Source organism: Cervus elaphus, chromosome 14, assembly GCF_910594005.1.
Source record: "Cervus elaphus chromosome 14, mCerEla1.1, whole genome shotgun sequence".
NCBI lineage: Eukaryota > Metazoa > Chordata > Mammalia > Artiodactyla > Cervidae > Cervus > Cervus elaphus.
The window spans coordinates 81,054,883-81,072,907 of NC_057828.1; the positions used below are offsets into that span (position 1 = coordinate 81,054,883).

Here is an 18,025-nt window from a genome sequence, read left to right on the forward strand (position 1 = left end):
GTGTCTGTGAGGCTGGGCGCTCTCAACCTGCTTACTGCCTGACAGAGCCGGGCATGGGGCCAGGCGGACGACCCCCTGGTCGTCAGAGCCAACCTGAGCGTTGGTGGGTCAGCACCCCCAGGCCCCAGAGGCCAGTCCAGCAGCTGCGGCTCAACCAATCTGGTTGGCCAGGCCAGGCCCAAGGCCTGAGGGACAGAGTGGGCGGCTGAAGCCGGGTCACCTGTGGGGGCCAGACCCGCTGGCAGGGGTAACTCCGGCCCCTCCTGCTTTCTGGTCTCCCGCCGCCCCCGAGTGTACAGCAGCAGCCTGAGGCCTCGGGGGCGGGGCGGGGGTCAGGGGTCCTTCCTCCAGGACCGCTGCACCCCAGGGCCGGTCACCACCCCTCCTGTTCTCGCTAGTGCCCTCCCTGCCAGGCCCAGGGGCGGCACAGCTGGGCCAGGAAGGGGGAGACCTGACCTGCAGCCTCGCGGTGGGCACGGCCCTGTAGACAAGCCCCTGGGAAGGCCTGGGTGGTCGGCGTTTCAGCTCCGGCCACTGGAGCCCTGTGGCCCCTGGGCAGTGGGGGGTGGGGGCTCAGAGTGAGTCTCTAGCCTCTGGAGGGTTGTGTGGGCCAGTCCCACTCCAGATAAATGCACGTGTGAAGAGCGTGTGACCCAGCCCGGGGCCCCAGAGCTGCACCCCATCCTGGGGAGGCCTCTGCCTCTGCTCCTGTCCCACAGGCCTTCACCGGGAGCTGGGTGCCGCCCCTCCCCGCCTTGCAGTCAATGCAGGACCCCCCAGCCGGCCCCGGTGAGGCTGTGAGCAATGGTGTCACCGCGGTGGGCACCTGTGCCCTCCTTCCTGGTTCTCCTGCCTAGGTTCCCTCACTGGTGGAGGGCAGGGGCACACGAAACCCAGCCGCTGTGGCCGGGGAGCAGCCACCCTCCAGCGCCTGCCCTGGGCAGGGTCACGGCGGGAGGCAAGGCCAGGCCGAAAGCACCCCCATCTCCCAGTCTCCACGGACAGAACACACTCAGCCTCAGGCTTGACCACACCGTTTATTGCCCTTCACAGCACGGGGTTGGCGTGCAGGCCACCCTCCCGGGGAAGCCGGGCCACAGTGGGCTTGCCGGGCCAGCACCGCCTCCCACACAGCAGGGGCTGGGTGACTCACGGCAGCCCTTCCGAGAGCGCGCTGTCGAGGCAGCTGTAGAGGTGGACGTACTGCTCCTGGGGGCGGGTGCGGGGCCGTGGTGAGGACGGCCTCCACGGAGAGCGGGGGGCCCCTCCCGCACCCGCCACCCCCCCCCCCCGTCCCGAGGCTGAGCCCCGGGGCCACTCACCAGCGTTGGGGTCATGAGGCCGCAGGCCTGCGACTGCTGCAAGGCCACAGTGAAGACGTCCACGGCGCCCTCGGTCCCTGCCTGCTGCAGCAGCTGCTCCAGGGCCAGGAAGGTGCCCAGTTGGGCCGCACCCTTGCTGCAATTGACCTCAAGTTGGAGGAGCAACTGGGGGCCTGGGCCAGGGCACCGGGGAGGGACGCCCAGGAGAGCCACCACCAGCCTGGGCCCAGGCGGAGGGGCACGGGTTCCCAGGGGGTGTCGGCACAGAGCGAGGGGGGCTGTGTCCTCTGGCCCTCGCTCCGAGCCGGGAGGCCGTGCGTGCTCCGCCCGCTCCCCGGGGCCCCGTCCAGCGGCACCTGCAGTGACTGAGCAGCGTGCCTGGCTGCTCGGTGTCCCGGGAGCAGCACCGGCCCACGGCGGCCAGGAAGGGCAGCAGGGTCTCGGTGGGGAGCGCCTGGCCCGGCTCCCAGCATGGGAACTGCAGCCGCTGCACCGGTCTCTCCTTCCCGCTCGCCTTCTGGGTAGAGACGTTGGCACCGCTGCCGAGGCGGGGGGGGTGGTCCGGGCGGCTCTACGGAGCGCCCCCCCCACCCTGCAGCCCAGCTTACATGTGTGACGTGAAGGAAGGTGCAGGGCCAGCCTGCAGCACTGCCGTCCGCCACCCAGCGCACGGTCACCGCGTCCGTGGTAACAGGCTGCGTCTCCGTGGGCCAGAACTCCTGTGGCGGACCCATCTGGGCTGCTCGGCCAGCCAGCCCACCCCGCCGTGGCCCGCTCCATGCCCCACTCCAGCCCCCGGCGGCCCACCCTCCGCCCTGCCCCTCACCTCCTCCTGGGGGTCCGGTGGGCACAAGGAGGCCATCACGCAGGCCCCGTGCTCCCACACCAGCTCCCAGAGTTCAGCTGGCCCTGCAGGGCCGGTCAGCACCACATGGTCACGGCCAGAGGGCCCGCCCTGCAAGGCACAGCGTGTCCCCACTGTCTCAACTCTAGGACCCCCAACCCCCAGGCCCTGCCCACATGGTCAGAGGGCACGCACTTACAGGGAAGAGCCAGGCTTCAAGCATCTCCCCAGCTGGGCCGCTCTCCACCGAAGGGGACCACTCGTGACAACGGCCCTCTGTGGAGTGGGGGCAGGGGTGAGACCGCCAGAGGCCCAACCCCCGCCCATGCCCCCTGCCTGGTCCACTCAGCCCAAGCACCCGCCTGCACGCACTGGAGGCCGTACCATTCTGCTCACCGCGGGGAGGGGGTGTCCCAGAGCCTGCCTCGTCCTTCAGGGCCCGGAGCAGGAGCTGGGGGGCAGGGGGCGCCGTGAGGCAGGCAGGGTGCAGAAGCCCTGGCTCGAGGGGACCCCACGCCACCCTGCCCAGCCCCCAGCCACCTGGTGCTCCTCCAGGAAGCCCGCGTTGCCATTGGCGGCCTGTTCTGCGCACACTCGGGCAAAGTTCCTCACGGGGATGGGCTGCGGCCTGCAGGGGGCACCGGCTGCGTGGGAGGTGCCTGGGGCTGCCCAGTGCCTGCTGTGGGTCTCTGCAGCCCTGTGTGGACGGAGTCAGCAGCCTGGTGGTGGGAGGGAGGGGTACCCTGCCCCCCCACCCCCCATCCTCCCCCCATTCCCCCGCCTCCATCTTCCCCCTCCACCTCCCCCTTCTCCCCCCTCCACCCCCCATCCCCCACTCCATCCACCCCCCACCAGGCCCCGGGGCGCACGTACTCGGCAGCGCGGGTGCTGTGGGGCCCTTCCAGGACCCTGCTCAGGAGGCAGCTGTGCAGGAAGATGTACTGGCTCTGGGGGGGGGGGGGGGCAGGGGGGCGGGGGCGCTGGCTGAGGGGCTGTGGCCCAGCAGAGGGCTTCCAGACTTCCGGACCCGACCAGCCCTGCGGCCGGGCCACGCAGGGGAGGATCTCCGGGAGTCCTCCGTGGGGCCAAGTGTGAGAGCTGGTGGGGGCCACCCACCCCTGTGGACCCCCGCCCAAAGGGAAACACGCCCCCTTAGAAGGGTGGCTGCCCTAGTCCCTCCCCCGGGGCCCTTCCCTGCCCCCTGAATCCTGTGGCCAGGCCACGGGCCCCACCTCCTCGAAGGGTCCCCGCCCCCGCCGCCGCCCGCGCTCGCGCCCGCGCCCTCCATCCGCCCGTGCCCCTGCCCGCCTGGGCGCCCCACCTGTCCCCGCCCGCGCGCCCCTGCTCGCGCGCCCCCAGCTGTGCCCTCCGCCCATCCCTCCGCCCGCGCCCCTGCCCGCACGCGCCCCCGCCCCCGCACGCGCGCCCACCGGGGTCTGAATCATGAGCGGCCGGTGTAGGCGCAGCACGTGCACCGCGTGGAACACGTCCACCGCCTGCTCCTCCTCCAGCTGCCGCAGCAGCCGCCACAGGGCCACAAAGGTGCCTGAGCGGCCCACGCCCGCGCTGCGGGGACAGAGGACCGGCTGTGAGGGGCCTCCCTGTGCCCCCAGCTCACAGCCTGCCTCACCTGCAGGGCCGGCCCTGGAGGACGGAGGGCCCAGGGCAGGGGCAGAGGGTCCGGGTGAGGGGGCTCCCGTGCCCCCGGCCCGCTGTCCGCCTCACCTGCAGTGCACCAGGAGGGGCCCTGCGCCCACGGTGGCCCTCGCCTGCTCCCGGACCAGCTCCACAAAGGCCAGCAGGGAGCTGGGGGCCTCGGGGACACTGTGGTCCGGCCAGGTGGTGAACTGCAGCTGCTTCACCCTCCGCTGCCGCTGCTGGGCAGCCTGGGGGGGGGGCGGGGCAGGGGTCCTCGCTCAGCCCTTGTCCTGCCACCAGGCCCCGCGGGCAGGCTGGCCCCTGTCCCCCGGGGTTGCTGCCCTGGCTCCTCCAGCCTCCAGCGAGTCTGCCTGCCGGGGGTGCCCAGGCAGGGGGGCACCGCTGCCCCAGGAGGTCACGGCCCAGGAGGCAGATGGGGCTCGGGGGCCTGAGCCAAGCACAGCACAGGCAGAGACGTCCTTTCTCTCCCGGCCTCGGATGACCCTGAGTCTCCGCTCTGCCACCCGGCCCTTCCGAAACCACCAGCCTCCCGGGCAGGCAGGAGGCCAGAGACCCAGGGGTGGGTTGACCCTCCCAAAGGAGTGCTCCCCGCTCCCCTCGCGGGCACGCACGTGATGCAGCTGGAATTCCCGTGTGGTCCACTCGTCCTGTGGCTGCTCGGCCAGCAGGAGGATGGTGACCGGCCCGTGGGTGATGGGGCGGGAGTCGGCCGGCCAGTAGTGCTCACACAGCACCTAGGGCGGGGGGGCAGCAGGGGGACGCGGGTCAGGGTGGGGCGGGCCCGGCCACCCCGGCTCCATCCGCACCCTCCCGCCCTCGATCTCTGCTGCCCTCCTCATCCAGAAGCCGCTGCGTCCCGGACGGGCCCCAGCACCCCCACCCCAGACCTCAGGTGGCCCCGGGGCTTCCAGGCAGCAGCCGGGCTCCTGGGCCAACTGCATGGCCTTACTCAAGGTCACCTGGCCAGGCCACGCCGCTCCACGGAAGGGCTCAGAGGTGCTGTCCCAGGGCCCCGTGTGGAGCAGGACACAGGTGTGTCCAAAGCAAAGACGCAGACTGCCCTGTCTCCGCCACCCCCGGCCCTGGGCCCGGAGCAGCAGGGGCCACTGTAGGAACATCAGGGACAGCACAGGCAAGTCCAGCTGGGAGCCTGGGCGCCTGGCCCCTGTCCCTGCCCGCCTCCCAGACCCGCAGCCAGGCCTGCGGGCAGAGCCTGCCACCTGGTGGCCGCCCGGGGCTGCGGCGTGCTCACCCGCCCGTTCTCCATGCCCACGGTCAGCATGACGATGACGTGGACCTGCTGCTCCCACACCAGCCGCCAGAAGTCCGCCAGTGTCTTCTTGAGAGGCCCCTGGGTGGCGATGAACTCCTGCGGGTGGGTGTAGCCCTGGGGTGGGGGACAGGAAGACGTGAACAGGGCCCCCAGCAGGCAGCTGAGCATCCATGTGGGATCTCCGTAAGGACTGCGTGTGCATGCCAGCACGTGTGCACACACGTGAACACATGCACGCCAGGAACCCAAACAGGAGGCTGGCTCGGAGACGGCCCTACCTGGAAGGGACAATGACGAGACCAGAAGGGCCCCAAGTAGCCGCCCCAGGCCTCCTGCCCACACCACCTGCGTCCCCCAGGGGCCCACTGCCCACCCAGTGCCCCCGCCCCACCTGGCGGTCACTCCACTCCAGCACCCCCACTGCCTCTCCTGCCCCCACCCGACACCCCACCCAGCTCTGTCCACAGGCCCCCCCACCCCGGCTCTTCTCCGGGTCTTTCCGATGACATCCACCCATCTCGCCACTTGTCAGGATTCTGTGCTAAGAGCCCAGATATCTCTCCTCTAGGAAACCTTTCTGGACGTCTAGTCCTGGGTGGACTAAACGTTTCTTCTGAGCACCATTTCTCACACACACACACACACTCACAACTGCTCCTTTGAAGGGCGGAGTCCAAGCAGCCCCGCCCCGCCCCCTGCAGGCCCAGCGCGGAACACACAGACACACAAGCTGGCAGTCTTCATGGATGGCCAGGGCAGGACAGCGTGCCCTGCAAACGCAGGGGACGCCACAGCCAGCCTGCGGGCAGCCCTACCGGGATGAAGCTGGCATTGATGTAGTCAGAGTGGGGCTTCCCGTCCAGCAGGGCCAGCCTGACCCGGGAGTGGTCGTCTGCAGAGGGTAAGGTGTGTGTTGGGAGAGGGCACAGGCAGGCCACTCCAGGCCAGCCGCAGCCCCACCTGCCAGCCACTGCGCTCACAGGGCAACACGTGAGGGTAGCGGTTCTTCGCGCTGTTGGCAGGGTGCTCAGCCTCCAGCCTCGGCTGCTCCTTGCCCACCTCCTTCAGCTCCTGCAGAGATTGGGGCCGGGACAGACCTATGTCACCCCCCACACCAGACAGGGGTCCCCCAGAGCCTGGGCCGGGCAGAGGCCTCACCTCAAACTCCTGAAAAAAGGCCTGGTAGGCGTGGGCACTCTTGGCCTCAAAGCTCTGCTGGAAGCTGTGCACGGGGATGGGCCGGTGGGTCCGCCTGGGTGGGGGCAGGCGGAGGGCCTGGTGTGCGGAGTCCTGCCCTGGTGCCAGTGGGCGTGGGCGCACAGCCCTGGGCTCCAGCCAGGGATGCGGGGGGGGCGGGTCAGGGGGGCAGACAGGACGACACGCGGAGGTGGGCAGGAGTCTTGGAGGGCCAGGCCCTGGACCCTGAGGACGCTCTGGGTGTCTGCTCAGCGTGAGGCCAGTGTCAGGAGGCAGAGGAGGGACCCGAGGGTAGATTATGGCCCAAGCCCCAGAGGAAGGAGAAGAAAGCGACCCAGCCTGAAGCCGTCAGGCGGTTGGTCAGGGCCCAGGTGACGACGGGGTTGGCCGGGGCCGGGGGGAGTCGAGGTTGAGGCCGCCTGCCCAGTCCAGCACGGGCGGGTGCTCACCGCAGGTTGTAAGCAGTCAGCTCCTGGGAGCGCAGGCTCTTCTCTGCCCTGCAGGGGTGATGGGGTGGTGGGAGGCCATCCGGGGCCCCCCCAGTGCGGGCGGCCCTCCCCTCACTCACCTCTGCCCGTTCACTCGCCTCCAGCACAGCAGGCCCAGCAAGACACCCAGGGCGAGCACGCCGGCCGCGGTGCCCGCTGCCACCGGAAGGGGCACTGCCCAGGAAGGGCTGGTCCGGGGCTCTGTGGATGGCGGGTGGGGGTGAGCTGGGGACCTGGAGCTGACCTGCGGCCCTCGGGGGAGCGCACAGAGACAGACCCCCTCGGAAGGAAGCACCAGACGCCAGATGGACGCTGTGGAGGCTGGGGGGTGGGGGGGGGTGGGGGCGCCCCGAATGGGAACCGAGCACAGTCCCCCCAGCTCCAAGTGAGGGGGCCCCCTCCCCCCAGCCCCTGACGCACTGGGTGGCCCCGCCCACCCTGAACCCCCTCCGGAGAGGAGGGCGGGGGAGGTCGCCTCACAGCCCTGGGCTGCAGAGCATTTGAAACAGAGTGGCTGACTTCAGATTTGCTACAAGTGTGAAATGCAGGCAGGATTGCAGAGCTTTACTGATAAAAAAAAATAAATGCAAACTATCTCATTATTTCAAAAATTAATCACATTGATAGATTTTCAGTATCTCAGTTTAAAGAAAATGTTGCCGAGATTAATTTGTTTGTTTTCCTCTTTTTCACACAGCTGCTAGGCAGGCTGAGTCCCCAGTGTCTCTCACTCACGGCTTCCTCACGTCTCTACTGCTTCAGCACTGCCTTGTGATCTCACAGGGTAGAGGCAGGAGGGGAGATCCTTTCCTCCATGTCTGTCCGCCCACCACCCCCAAGCCTGCCCAGCCCACCCGGACCATCTTCCTCCCAGCCCGGGGGCTCCCAGCACTGCCATGTGGGACGGGTCCCGGCCAGTGGGTGGGACAAGGCTCAGCAGCAGCCCCCCACCCAGGACCCACTGGGAGCCCCGCCGGGCGCCTGCCTACCTGAAAAGGCTGAGACGGCGATAAGGGTGTCAGGGCTGTGCCTGGAAAAGGCCACGACACTGAACCTGGGGCAGAGGAGCAGGACCTCCTGTGGTGGGGGGCCAGGCAGAGGGGCTGCGCCCCTCCCAAAAGGCTGAGTCCCAGGCAGCAGGAGCCCCCCACCTACGGAGCCTTCCAGTCCCGTCACCTGAACCTGCAGAGCGCCCACTGCCTCCCGCAGCGAAGTGTAAAGGAGCCCACCCCTGCCCCCCCCGGAAGGAGCCAGGGACCGGGGCGCTCCGGGTGTGCCCTGCCTGCCAGGAAGCCCCACGCCTCCCCTGAGTCAGCGCAGGCTTGGTTGGCATAAGGCATGAACGGCCCCAACGAAACCCGGAGTCTCCCCCTCCCTCAGCTGCGGCCCTCACCGATACCGGGAGCCCGGCCTGAGCCGCCCGTTACATATGTCGCGGGTCCGGCCGCAGTCGTCCGTGCCCACGGGCACCGGCCAGGATGTGGGCGCGGCCCAGGGCCCGGGGTAGAACGGGTTGGAGAGCAGTACAGCCAGGTAGGCGTCGCGGCCGCCGTAGTAATGGTCGTACCATGTGCGGCTGACGGCTTCGCGGGGAGGCCGGGCCACTGGGAGAGGAGCAGAAGGTGGTGGGACCCAGGATGCCCCGCGTTGCTGGATGTGCCAGTTCCATGCTCCAGAATGCCCCACCCCCTTCCTGTGCTGGGACCCACCCCCCCCCAACCCTGACATCCATTCTGCCCGTGTCAGCGCCTGGCCCCTCACCACCCCTGCCAGGCGGCAGCCAGGGGCCCCCACCGCATGGCCGGGACTCACGCGACATATTGGTGGTGGCGATGACCCCGTACCACTGGATCTGCCCGTCCTCCTCGCCGAACATGCCCTGGGCAATCAGCACGCCCATCCCCGTCTCGGGCTCCAGCCGGGGGGCTGCGGCCAGCTCCGGGGGGTGCCAGGCTGGGAGCAGAGGGGGAGTGAGGCGCTGAGAGCAGAGCCGCCCTTGAGGGAGGGCAGTGCCGGGGCTGGGCCGGGCGCACGGCCATGAGCCCCGTGGGGTAGTGGCGTCGGGGGCAGGGCTGAGGCGGGGGCTGGGGGGTGGGCCCAGGGGGAGGGGGCCAGAGGCGCCTACCCTCGGGCGTGGTGGCGCACACCAGGCTGACCACCCGGCTCCACAGGCCGTTCCTGCCCAGCACCGAGAGGCTGAGGCGGTAGGACGCGGCAGGCGCCAGGCGCGCCAGGAGGAGGGCGCCCCCGGAGGTGTTGGCCCGGAAGACGAGCTGGGCGGCCCCTGCCGCCGCCAGCTGCTCCGCCACCACCAGACAGGTGTCCACGTCCCCCGCGGGCACCGTCCAGACCAGGGCCAGGCGCGTGGCTTCGGGCTGGCACTGCACGTCCTCCACCGGGTCAGGCTCTGTGGGTTCCGGAGTTCCGTATCGAGTGGGGGTCAGTGCGCAAGCGCAGAGGCTCAGAGGCACTGGGCACTTTTACCCCAGAAAGGAACAGCGGCCGCAGGGAGAAACGAGCGCTCCTCCAGACCCCCCGCCCCGCACCCATCTGGAGATCGAGGGGAGGCCCAGGGCGGAAGGGCAGAGCTCCCCCCCACACACGAGAAGGGGCGGGGCGGGACGGCTTAGCGCTCGGGGCGCCCCGCGCCCAGCAGACGCCAGCGTACCCACGGGCAGCGGCACAGGGTGCGTGGAGGCCTGGCGGGGCCCCGCCCGGCACCGCACGGCCAAGGAGAGGTTGCGGCCAGGCGTGAGGTCTCTCAGGACCAGGCGGGCTTGGCCCAGGGCCAGGGGCTGCTCCCGGGACAGGAGCCCGGCCCCCGCGAGCTGCGCGTGGCAGGCTCCGCGCCCCAGGGGGCCGCTGGCCCAGGCCAGGCTGACCACGGCGCTGCCCGCCTGCATGGACACCAGCAGCTCCGCAGGCACCACTGGGGCTGTGGGAGGAGAGCGGGCAACGTCTGACCCCACGCGGGGCCCTGGGCCGCAGGTGGACGAGGGGCTGGGGGCGGGGCGCCCCGAGGGAGGGGCTCCGGGAGGCCCCTCCCATCGCCCCGCCCCTCCCCGTCCCCACGCCCACTCACAGGTCCAGCCGGCGGCACTGGCCGCCACTGCACGGAGGGGCCCGGCCTGCGTGACCACCTCCACCTCGTACTCAGTGCCCGGAGTCAGAGCCGAGAAGCTGGCGCCGTCCACCTGGGCCCCCACGGGGCTGGAGTGCACCGGGACGCCCGCCTGGTAGAGTGTCACCCGGTAGCCCTCCCGGCCCCCCGGCGCGTGGACCCAGGACGCCCGGAGCTGGGTGGCGCCTTCACTGGTCACGTTCACCAGGGCAGGGGCGAGGGGGCCTGCAGGGAGAGTGTGGGGTGGGGGGGTGGAGAAAGGAGGTATAGGACCTCAACTGTGTCCCCCCAAATTCACGTTCACCCCCTGACCCTCAGGGCCTCAGAACGTGGCTGTGTTCGGAGATGCAGCCTCGAAAGAGGGGATTAAGGCCAAAAGAAGTCACTGGGGGGTCCTGGCCCAGAGGGGATTAGCGCACCCAGGGGCTCCCAGCCGGCAAGGGGTACCCTGGTGCCCCAGGGCAGGGGAGCAGCTGTCGTCAACCCAGCGGCCTGCTCACTGACCATGGGGCTCAGGGGCCAGTCCCCGGGACACCCAGCAAGGGTGGTCAGCGGGGCGGGCGGGGCACTCACGCGTCCAGCCCGTGGCGTTGGCGCTGCTGCTCTGGTCGGGACCCCGCAGGGTGGCCAGCCACACCAGGAACTCAGTGCCCGGAGCCAGCCGGGCCCAGGAGAAGGTCTGTGCCTCGGGGCCCAGGGTCTCCTGGCTCTCCAGAGCTGGAGGCCGCAGGCAGTAAAGCCGCAGGAGGAAGCCGTCCCTGCCCCCCGCGGGGGGGCTCCAGACGGCCCTCAGGACAGGGGTCCGGGCAGCCAGGCCCAGGCTCAGGTTGGCAGGCGGCGCAGGGACTGCAGAATGAGCAAGAGGCGGATTCGAGCCCCCCCGCCCGGCCCCCAGCCGCACGCTCAGGCTGGTCTCCAACACGGTCAGCCCTGGACTCAACCGCCCCCTTGCTTCCCAGGAAAACGTCTTGGCTAGCTCAGGCCCTGCCCCATGCCTGCTCCCCTCCCCGCTTCCCAGGCCTCAGCTCCGAGGGTGACTCTGTTCTGCCTGCCCCTCCCCCAGCACCAGCCCCCACCCCCCCAGGCTCACACCAGGACTGGGTCTCCCTGCGAGCTCCTTCCCTCTCTCTCTTCCCCACCTCTGGGCCTGGGGACACACTCCCCCTCACTAAGGCCCCTCTCTGACCACCTTACTCAGACCCACGTGCTCCTTGGCCCACTCCCTTCCTCGGGGAAACCTTCCTTGACCCCCTAAGGTGACCCTTCTATGAGCCCTGAAAGATTAGCCAGAACCACAGAACGTTCCTCGTAGTCCTCGATCTTAACCCGTGAAGACAGAGACTCACGCGGTTTGAACACACTGTGCATCCACACTCACCCTATGATATAACCACCAACATAAACCACTTTAATAGACACATCGACCATCTGTTTACTTGTCTGTCTGCCTTTCTACACTATCTTCTTCATAATTTTTAGCTTTGGCATGTAACCCCATACCTAAACATGGAAGGCATTCTTTAAATATTTGTTGGAAGGATGAATGGATGGTTGGAAGGATGGATGGATGAATGGTTGGAAGGATGGATGGATAGTTGGAAGGATGGATGGTTGGAAGGATGGGTGGATGGATGGATGGTTGGAAGGATGGATGGATGGTTGGAAGGATGGGTGGATGACTGGATGGGTGGATGACTGACCCAATGGTATGAGGTGGGGAATGCTTGCAAACAGGTTCATGAAATGCCCTACTCTGAATAGACACATGGCCTCTGAGTCAGGCACACAGAGGGAGGCGTGTGAAGGATGTTGGTACCCACCCCACTGCCCAGGGCTGGCCTCCCAGAGGCTGCAGCCGGGAACTCACGTGTGCAGGCGCGAGCCCTTTGGATGCTGGCGCTAAGGTTCCCCACCCGAGTCCACACAGACACGGCGTAGCAGGAGCCGGGCACGAGACCCCGCAGTGTCAGGCTGGCGTTGTCCGGGCCCAAGTCGACAAGCCCGCCCGGCGAGCCCTGGCCGCCCTCCTGGTGCCAGCTGACCCTGTAGCCTCCCCGTGGCCCCGGTGCCGGGGCCCAGCCAACGGTCAAGGCGGAGGGGCTGTCCCTGCTGGCCACCTCCAGCGGCTGTGGCGTGGGGGGCCCTGGCAGAGGAGAGGGCGGTGAGGGGGCGCGTGTGGTGTGTGGGCCTGTGACAGCCCCTCTCCACCCGCGGCAAAGCCCCAGCCCCAGTTCCAGGGGACGCGGTGGCCCGCACTCACCTGCGTGGCCTGTGGGGCTTGAGGTGGCAGTGCCCAGAGCAGAGACAGCGTCCACCTGGGAGCGGGCCCCGGGCCCGTGGAGCGTGACCTGGGTGGCACCAGGTGGCCCTGAGACATTTCTGAGGAGGCAGGGGGCCCCCTCAGAGTGGGGCAGTGTCCGGCTCCCAGGCTCCTTGCTGGCCTCTGGCCCATCCAGGGGCAGCTCGGTACCGCTGCCCTGCGGGTGCTGGGCTGCAGCATCTGGAGGGGTGTGGGCCCTGGAGGGTGAGGGTCCACCCCTCTCAAGGTAGGCACCCCTGGGCAGGACCCCAACCCGTTCGCCACCAGCCCAGACTCACCACCCAGCCAGGCAGTGGCCTGGGCCCCGGCCTCGTAGGGCCCCGCCAGAACTCTCAGCTCCAGAGTGTAGTGTCCGGATGGCAGGGGCCCTGGGAACGTGACGTTGAGGGCCCCAGGGCCCAAACTTAGGGTCTTTTCCATAGGCCCGCTCAGCCTGAGCAGGTAGCCCTCCCAGGCCCCGGGGCCCGCCTTCCAGCTGGCCCCAAGCCCTGGGGTCTGGGGAGTGAGCCGCAGGTCCAGGGCCGTGGAGGGACCTGCGGGGGAGGGAGACACATGCAGAAAGTCCTTGCAGCCGGCCAGCTCCTTCCTGTGCACCCTGGACAGGCCACCTGCTGGGTGAGTCCTGCGACCCAGCCAAGGACGCGGAAACACAAGAGCACTCCCAGGGCCAGGCCTGGCACGTCCTTGCAGCACGGCCGCTGCGGTCCCCTTCGAGGGGCAGAGGCCGAAGCACAGAGACAGCAAGCACTCTGTCTGGAGACCCACAGCCAGGCAGTGGCAGCAACAGGTTCAGACCCAGCCGCCTGGTTCCTCCACCTTCCCCAGAGTGAGAAGGCACGTCCTTGAGCAGAGGGGCATTGGGTCCCGGGGCTCAGCCCAGCCCGAACACTCCTGAGCCTCAGGACTGGTCCCTGTCTCTGAACCTTGGTCTCCCCACCGTCACGGGGGACAGCACAACTTACGGGGGTTAAATGACATGCCACACAGAAGTGCCTGGCATGGGGCCGGCACACGGCAATTGTCATCATTGTCACCTTCGGGGTGGGGGCTTTTACCACCAGCCAGCAGGCGGGCACTCTTGGGCCTCACCCCTTCCCTGCAGGACTCTGGACGCTCCCCGCATGGCCGGATCAGCCTGCTTGGCTGAGGGACCTCTGCAGTGGCCAGCAAACCCCCAGCACTCACGGGTCCACTCGGTGGCACTGGGCCCCGCTGCCCAACGGGGGCCGGCGACAGCGCTGAGTGTCAGCGTGTAGGGGGTTCCGGGAGAGAGGCACGGGAAGGTGTGGCTGGAGACACCTCTTGTGACGCCCGCCGTCCGGTTGGAGCCACTGAGGAGGTCTGTGAGCAGGAGGTGCAGCCAGGCGGCCCCCCCAGCGCTGCCCCAGGAGGCCCGCAGGGCCCTGGTGCCCAGGGCACGCAGCGCCAGCTGCCCTGGAGGTACAGGAGCTAGAGGAGGGCAGGCGGGACAGAGCGGACTGGAGAAGGGGCCCGGCCAGGGACCCGGCACCAACCCCGCACAGGAGCCAGGAGCCCCGTCACACTGGCTCAGGGCTCTGGACCACCCCTACCCCCAGCCGGCTGTCACGCGGGGTCTTGCCAGGCGCGGGCCCTACCTGTCCACTGGCGGGCACTGGTCTTCGCTTGGAGGTGGGCAGCCCAGGTGGTAACCTCCAAGACGTACTCACTGCCTGGTAGGAGGTGGCTAAAATTGTAGGTCAGGGTGCCGGCAGACGTGGAGACGTTGTGAACCACTGTCTGGGACTCCAGGTGGCAGAGGACAAGCTGGTAGCCATCCTGCCCCCCGGGGGCAGAGCCCCATGAGGCCCGCAGGCTGGACGGGCTCTCGGAGCCGTGGAGCTGCAGGTCCTGGACAGTGGACGGGGCTGCGGCGAGGCAGAGAGGGGTGCTAGGTTCAGGGCCGGGCAGCATCTCTGCTTCTAGCACTCCTCGACAGGTCCCTGTACCAGCGTGGTCCCCAGAGACCTCACCAACCCTCCAGGGCCACCATCCTGCTTGGCCACGCCCCCGCCAACAGGCCCCGCCTGCAGGCCTCCCGTCCCTGCCCCGCAGGCCCCGCCCCGTCCACAGACCCCGCCCGCAGGCTCCCCGCCCCTGCCCGCAGACCACACCTCGGCCCACAGGCCACGCCCCCGTCCGCAGGCCGCGCACCTGTGAGCACAGTGAGGCCGAGGCTGGCGTTCTGCCCGCAGGGGCGCACGGCCGTCACCTCCAGCTGGTAGCGACTTCCTGGCACCAGGTCCCGGAACTCGAAGCTGGACGTGTTGGTGTGGGCCTGGAGCAGCTGCCGTTCAGGGGAGCCGCGGGGGTTCAGCCGGCTGAGGCGGAGGGTGCGGCCGGGCCCGCCCGGCCCAGGGGCGGCCCAGCTCAGCGTGAGGCTGGCGGACCTGCCCCGGCTGCTGACCGTCACCCTCAGGGGCGGTCCTGGGGAGCAGGGGTCGTCAGGGCGCCCAGTGCCCTGTGCCCTAAAGGAGGCGGGGGCAGGAAGGGCCAGGACAGAGGCGGCCCGGGGGAGAGACGGCCCTGTCCGCCCCTCCTCCACCACCTACCTCCACTGGCCCCTATGGGACCCTCTTCCGGGGGCTGGCACTCATCTTCCTGAGGAAGGGGGTAGGAGGGTGGGGGAGAGGGGCAGAGGCTCTGGCTGCAGTCAGGGGCAGAGAAAAGGCTGTCCGCTTGTCCGTCCCCCACCCCAGGCATGGCCTAAGGGCAGCAGGCAGGACACCGAGGCACGGAGGCCCCAACCGGGGCAGCTGCCCTGTGTCCTGTGGGACTGGGGAGGAGCTGCTTCTGCCCAACTGGGAGCAGATCAGCTGGGGCCCTCAGCACAGCAGGAGGCCTGGACACCACAGAGAGCAGGACCCCCTGCCCCCGCCGGCCATGGCCCCGGGGCCCGCCTCACCTTGGCCAAGAAGCCTGGGAGCCAGAGGAGCGCCGCGAACAGGGCTGGGGGCCTCATCAGAGCTAGGAGGCAGCGGGAGGGGCTGTTCTGCATCCCCCCGCTCAGCTCCCGGCTCCCTGGAGAGCTTGGCTGCCTTTCCACCCCAGACCCTGTTCCCAGCAGGGCTCCAGGAGGGGGGAGGGGGGTCTCGACCCCTGGCTGCAGACACACTTGCCTCCCACTCTGGCCCTACCTGCACGCTCTTCAGCAGCTGGCTTTCCAGGCAGGAAGAGACTCAGACCTGGAGAAGCAACGCCCCGGGGTGGGCAGAGACAGCTGACTCCCGATACCTTGCCCTGGGGAGAGGAGGACAGGGCATCCGTGTTCCTACCGGGAGGGTCCTGGTGACATCGTGGTGCTGGGAGCTGGGTGCTGGGTGGACAGGCAGCTGTGAGTGTGTCCCCTTCTGGACACAGAGGAGCACGTTCTAAAGGCCTTTGTTGCAGGGGTGGTGGACCCAGGACAGCCCTCCTGCTTCTTGTCCTTGCACCCCCGGTGAGGAAGCAATGTCTACTGAGGGAAGAGCGAGCCCCTGCCCCAGGGTGAACCTGGGCCTCCAGCCTCGGCTCCTGACCCCTGACGCCCTGGACGTGTGCTTGCTTCCAACCCCTGCCTGCTCCATCTAGACCCTCCCCACACACACCCCCACCCCCTGCCACCCCCTTGTGGACGCAGGTGCTGCTGAGGCCTAGGGGTTCCTGCAGCCTGCAGCCAAGGACTCACCTGGAAGCGCTCCCTGGAGCCCCCAGCCCAAGGCGGCTGACATGGGGAAAGGTGGGGAGGGAGATGGAGGAAAGGATAGGCCCTGGTCCCCGAGCTGGAAGTCAGGAGGGGGACGCGTAGCACACAGGCAGGTACAGAGACACTGGGCAAGGAGCTGTCTTCTGCGGACCCTTCTCTCACCCCACTCGGCCAGCCCCAAACCTCAGAGCCGCCCACCAGCCTCTGGAAACTCAGCACTGCAGCCCCATCAGATTTTCCAGGCTGCTCACACGTGTGTGTGTGTGTGTGTGTGTGTGTGTGCATGTGTGCGCACATGCATTCTTTCAAAAGAGGAGGTGGGGGAACAACCAGGGAAACTGATGTGAAAGGGGGGAGGTCCCAGTCTGGCCACGAGGGGGAAACACTTCACCCTCCCTGCCCCCCTCACCTGGGGCACCGCGCTTACCTGGCCCGGCAGAGCCTGGAGCAGTGGGATGGAAACAGCCTAATTCAGAATCGAAGTAGAAAAGGTACACAGGACTGGGTTTTAGGTAAGGGGTGGGGTCTCAGACTGTGCCCAATAGTCCCCACAAAAGGGGGCCTGTTGGGGACAGCACAGACCCCACGTCTAGTCCTATGGATGGGGCCTGGGGGAGGTAGGGGCACACCTGTCAGCCCCCAGCCAGCAGGGGCGGGCAGCCTTGGCCAGGACGGGGGTGGAGGGGGTGGGAACGCTCGAGAAGGTAAGGAAGACTCAGACGTAGGAAGCAGCCTCCCAGCCCAGCGTCTCCGTTCAGCAGAAAGTACCCCAAGGGCTCTGTCTTTTCCCGGCAGCCACTCCCACAGACAAACCCACATCCTCCACCTGGAACCCCAGGGGTCCTCCTGGAGCCTGACTTACTGTTCCTTCTGGGGAGAGCGGGCTGACGCAGAGGCGGGTGGTGGGCAGTCTGGGCGTGCTGGCTCCCTGGCTCCCGAGTGCCAACGGTAGTTTCCCCTGCTGCAGCCCGGCGTCCGTCTTCCGGGCCCTCCCCCCCACGCCCACTGCAGCAGCCTGGCCTTGAGCACCCCCACGCCCCGGAAGATAGTCTCCAGGAGGAGAAGGGCCGGAGGCTCCGGATGGCCCAGCCTCCCACACCCCAGGACCTCTCCAGCTCTCTGTATCTCTGTCTCCCCCACACAGCCAGGGACACGAAGCCCGCTGGGCTGGCCCGGGATCTGGGGGTGTGTGGGGGACCTGGGATCAGGGCTTCTCCTCCGAGAGGAGCAAAGAGGACAAGGCGGGCTGGAGCAGCAGGGCCCCACAGCGGGCCAGTCCTGAGACTCTGCCTCAAGGGCTCTGTCAGGGCATGGCCTTTGACCCCAGGACAGGCAGGTGCTGCAGGAACAGGGCTTGTATTGGGAATTCCCAATACTCCTGCCCCTCTGAGGGGCTCCTGACCCTGGGGCTCCCAGCCCTGGATCTGGGGAGCGACTGGAGGGTGGGGGGCTCTGCTGAGATGCAGCTCGGAGACCTCAGCCCCGGCACCCCGGGCCCTCCGGGAGCCACTTCTCCGGCAGACGGCTCCCAGCGCTGCGGGATCTGCCCTCTGACTGATGCGGGAGGGGCGCTCCTCGGCCCCTAGGGAGAGGGCTCCTGAGAAGCAGGGAGGAGCAGGGACCCCCAGCAGGCCCTCCGGGTCTCCTGCGCCCCGCACCCAGCTCTGACGCACATTGGCAGGTGGAGTGAGCAGCCTGAGAGCCATGGGGGTCCACGCTGGGGCGGGGGCAGGCTCAGGATGGGAGTCCCTCCATGGCCTCCAGGCCTTCGTCTGCACCCCACAGCCCGGATGGGGCAGCATCCACCCTGGACGGGGCCCAGGCCAGGCTGGGGGCCTGTCCTCTCTGAGGCCCTGTCCTCGCTGAGGCTTCTGCTGGCGCCCGGCACCTCCAGCTGCGTCTACACCTCCAGTGATGTCCAGGCATCTCTTAAGTTGAAAGGGGTGCAGGGTGAGCAGGAGGGAAGGTGAGTGTCACCCCCAAATATAGCGAAAGGGAACTGAGCTGTCCTTGGGGTCTTACCTGGTGCCCAACCATTACCCACCCCGCCCCACCCACTTTCTGCCCCTCTGGGCCCCCAGCTCTCCAGCCAAGAGCA

At 68.6% G+C, this 18,025-nt stretch overlaps 1 protein-coding gene across 13 annotated transcripts; it reads right to left on the reverse strand.

Annotated features, from left to right (window-relative positions):
• Positions 1–1,018: 1,018 nt before the first annotated feature.
• Positions 1,019–17,939, reverse strand: LOC122708130 (receptor-type tyrosine-protein phosphatase V-like). Of its 13 annotated transcripts, none has more exons than XM_043924263.1 (36): positions 16,790–17,935; positions 16,355–16,393; positions 15,380–15,482; positions 15,148–15,209; positions 14,795–14,843; positions 14,397–14,669; positions 13,841–14,110; positions 13,410–13,673; positions 12,503–12,757; positions 12,165–12,404; positions 11,772–12,047; positions 10,478–10,750; positions 9,866–10,129; positions 9,452–9,718; positions 8,909–9,190; positions 8,596–8,736; positions 8,177–8,387; positions 7,773–7,837; positions 6,864–6,984; positions 6,745–6,792; positions 6,257–6,350; positions 6,079–6,169; positions 5,914–5,990; positions 5,078–5,212; positions 4,437–4,559; positions 3,892–4,052; positions 3,597–3,732; positions 3,040–3,113; positions 2,707–2,863; positions 2,563–2,617; positions 2,366–2,442; positions 2,149–2,277; positions 1,931–2,041; positions 1,679–1,861; positions 1,323–1,458; positions 1,019–1,209 (listed from the first exon to the last, which is right to left on the reverse strand). In XM_043924263.1, exons 4-36 carry the CDS (start codon positions 15,202–15,204, stop codon positions 1,019–1,021), a joined length of 5,286 nt encoding a protein of 1,761 aa, XP_043780198.1. In that variant the 5' UTR covers positions 15,205–15,209; positions 15,380–15,482; positions 16,355–16,393; positions 16,790–17,935. The 13 variants fall into 13 exon arrangements, 9 of the variants coding, with proteins under 9 accessions (XP_043780198.1, XP_043780196.1, XP_043780197.1 ...); XM_043924261.1 differs by having other exon boundaries at positions 2,551–2,617; positions 16,790–17,934; XM_043924262.1 differs by having other exon boundaries at positions 2,551–2,617; positions 16,355–16,428; positions 16,790–17,934.
• Positions 17,940–18,025: the final 86 nt, after the last annotated feature.

What these genes read in the sequence shown, in the direction of transcription:
- LOC122708130 (XM_043924261.1), bottom strand. Translation starts at nt 15,204, where the DNA reads ATGAGGCCCCCAGCCCTGTTCGCGGCGCTCCTCTGGCTCCCAGGCTTC. An exon ending in AGGCCGGGCTCCCGGTATCG is followed by an intron (nt 7,838 to 8,176) that starts GTGAGGGCCGCA and finishes CCTCTGCCCCAG; the next exon opens with GTTCAGTGTCGTGGCCTTTT. An exon ending in ACGCTGCTCAGTCACTGCAG is followed by an intron (nt 1,459 to 1,678) that starts GTGCCGCTGGAC and finishes GGTCAATTGCAG; the next exon opens with CAAGGGTGCGGCCCAACTGG.